The following is a 2,319-nucleotide window of genomic DNA, read 5'->3' on the forward strand; positions in this document are numbered from 1 at the left end:
CGCTCTGGGCAGCAGCAGCCTGTCAGTCGTCGCTCTGAGCAGCAGCAGCAGCCTGTCAGTCGTCGCTCTGAGCAGCGGCCTGTCAGTCGGCGCTCTGGGCAGCGGTCTGACCTGCTGCAGCAGGCTGTGGCCGCGGATCTCCAGCGCCTGGATCTTGGCCAGCAGCTTCATGTCCTCCACCTCGTAGTCGGGGACGATCTTAAAGCCGTACTCGTCGTGAACCCTGCAGACGGAGCACAGGGCGCATTTACCTGTTTCTGTCAGGGACCGAGAGCAGGAAGCTGGTGTCCAGGTGTTCCTACCTGTCCGCGCTCAGCTTCACGACGCCCTTCGCCTCGCCTCCCAGGGCGTCCTGGATCAGCCGCTGCACGGCCTCCTGCTGCTCCGGAGCCAGAGCTTTGGCCTCCTGCAGACTCCGCAGGACGCCCAGGTAACGGCTCTCCATCCTGCAGTTGGTGGCCTCCAGGTACGCACACTGTCCAGCCAATCAGAGAGCAGGAACATGAGAAGCAGAACCAGGACCGGGCCAGCGTTCCCAGCGTTCCCAGCATTCCCAGCGTTCCCACCTTCACCATCAGGCTTCTCTCCTGCTCGGAGCTTTTCCTCCACAGTTTGGTCAGCTGGTAGATCTCCGAGTTCAGGAACCGGTTCTGGGTTTGATACGCCGCCAAGTCGTCCTGAAGAACAGAACCGGAACCGGGTCAGAACCAGCCAGACCTCTTCCTACGGGCCTCTGCACACGGATCAGAACCGGAACCGGATCAGGTGAGGCAGCTGAACTCCACCTTGAGATTGTCCGTCTGCTGCTGGAGCTGCTTGTGGTTCTGAGGGTTCTGGTTCTGGACGGGCCCAGAGGAGTCCGGGTGCCGAGGGTCCGACAGGGAGGAGGTCAGCTGATCAGTCAGCCTCATGATCACCTGACAGGAAACAGGAAGTACAATCAGTGCAGCTGGAAACAGGATCAGATGACCAGAACCTCAGAGGTCACCCAAAGGTCATCTAGAGGTCATCTAGAGGTCACCTGCTGCTTGGCTGCGTTCTTCTCCTCCAGCAGCCTGACCTCTTCCTGCAGCTCGGCCAGCTGAGCGTCTCTGTCGTCCAGGCGACGCCTCAGCGCCTCGGCCTCCATCTTGGCGCCGTCCAGCCGGGCCCTCAGGTCCGCCGCCAGCCGCTCGCCGTGCCGCAGCAGCTCCAGGCGCCGCCGCTCGTCCTGCGCCGCCAGGAACTCGCTGCAGCTGCGCTTCTCCAGCTGCGACGCCTCCAGCGCCTTATGGAGGATCCAGACCAGCTCCTGAGGGACACTCAGCGTCGGTTCTGGTTCTGGAGGAACGGTGGGTCCGGCCGAACCGCCTCACCTTCTGAGCCTTGACCTCCTCCATCAGCATCTGCTTCTCCTGCTGCAGGCGGGACGTCCGCTCCGAGGACGCCGCGTCCCCACAGGGGTCCGACACGGAGGACGAGACCCGGGACTTGGACCTCCAGCTGCGGGACGGAGACGCCGACCTCTGACCTGCGGGGTCGGCCGCGGGGCCATCTGAGGAGACAGGACGTGATGTCATCAGGATGAGCTTTCAGAAGGAAGCCGGTTCTGCACCGGCTCTGGGTTCCCGGAGGTTCTGTTTGCCCGCCAACCGGGTCGGGTCAAACCCAGAACCGTCCAGAACCCAGAAGGAACTCGGTACCTGCAGTACCCTGTGCTACCTGCGGGGGCACCGCCTTCCTCCAGCCCGGTTCCGGTCCAGGGCAGAACATCGACGTAGAACACTGAGCTCTGACTGGAGTCCTGAGATGTTCTCTTCCTCAGACTGTGGACCGAGTTCCTGTTCAGAACCAGAACCAGACGGGGTCAGCTGAGCAACAAGACAACAACCGGGTCAGAACCTTCCGGGTCCACTCACTGGAACTGGATGAGCGGGTGTTTGATGGAGATGCTGGCGAGCATCGAGCGCTGGGCCGGAGCGATGGCCGCCGCCTCCCCCACCAGGCCCACAGGACCATGCTGCCTCGGCAGGAAGTCGTCTGCTTAGACAGGAAACAAAACCTCAGCAGGAGGCGTGGAGTAAACGTCACTTCCTGTAATGAGCTGCAGCGGCCAGCAGGGGGCAGCGCAGCGCCATGCTGATCAATCTGTGGGGTGAAAGGTTCTGAGCAGGAATGTTCAGAGAGGAACCGGGTCCATAAAGCCCGGTTCTACACGTCCATCCAGGCCCAAAACCCGACCAGAGACGGCTCTGGTCACCAGTTACAGAACCGGGTCACCTGTGGCTTGTTTCCCCTGTGGACAGGACAGGAGGCGCTGCAGTGGCGCTGTGCGGCCTG

General features: G+C 62.4%; 1 protein-coding gene across 3 annotated transcripts in view; it reads right to left on the minus strand.

The window, feature by feature from the left end:
- The window catches only part of tbc1d2 (TBC1 domain family, member 2), a 10,962-nt gene that overhangs the window by 4,067 nt on the left and 4,576 nt on the right, over positions 1-2,319 (minus strand). For 2 of the 3 annotated variants that reach the window (XM_017307277.1, XM_008420957.2), the window contains exons 4-11: positions 1,899-2,019; positions 1,702-1,820; positions 1,356-1,534; positions 1,022-1,291; positions 786-917; positions 567-677; positions 303-475; positions 112-223 (exon numbers count right to left, since the gene is read on the minus strand). In XM_017307277.1, coding sequence (XP_017162766.1) covers positions 112-223; positions 303-475; positions 567-677; positions 786-917; positions 1,022-1,291; positions 1,356-1,534; positions 1,702-1,820; positions 1,899-2,019 — 1,217 coding nt within the window. Of the gene's footprint in view, positions 1-111; positions 224-302; positions 476-566; positions 678-785; positions 918-1,021; positions 1,292-1,355; positions 1,535-1,682; positions 1,821-1,898; positions 2,020-2,319 lie in introns of those variants that run through there. The other variant, XM_008420958.2, reaches the window with a different exon arrangement.

The sequence above is a fragment of the Poecilia reticulata genome, linkage group LG10, assembly GCF_000633615.1.
Source record: "Poecilia reticulata strain Guanapo linkage group LG10, Guppy_female_1.0+MT, whole genome shotgun sequence".
Classification (NCBI taxonomy): Eukaryota; Metazoa; Chordata; class Actinopteri; order Cyprinodontiformes; family Poeciliidae; genus Poecilia; species Poecilia reticulata.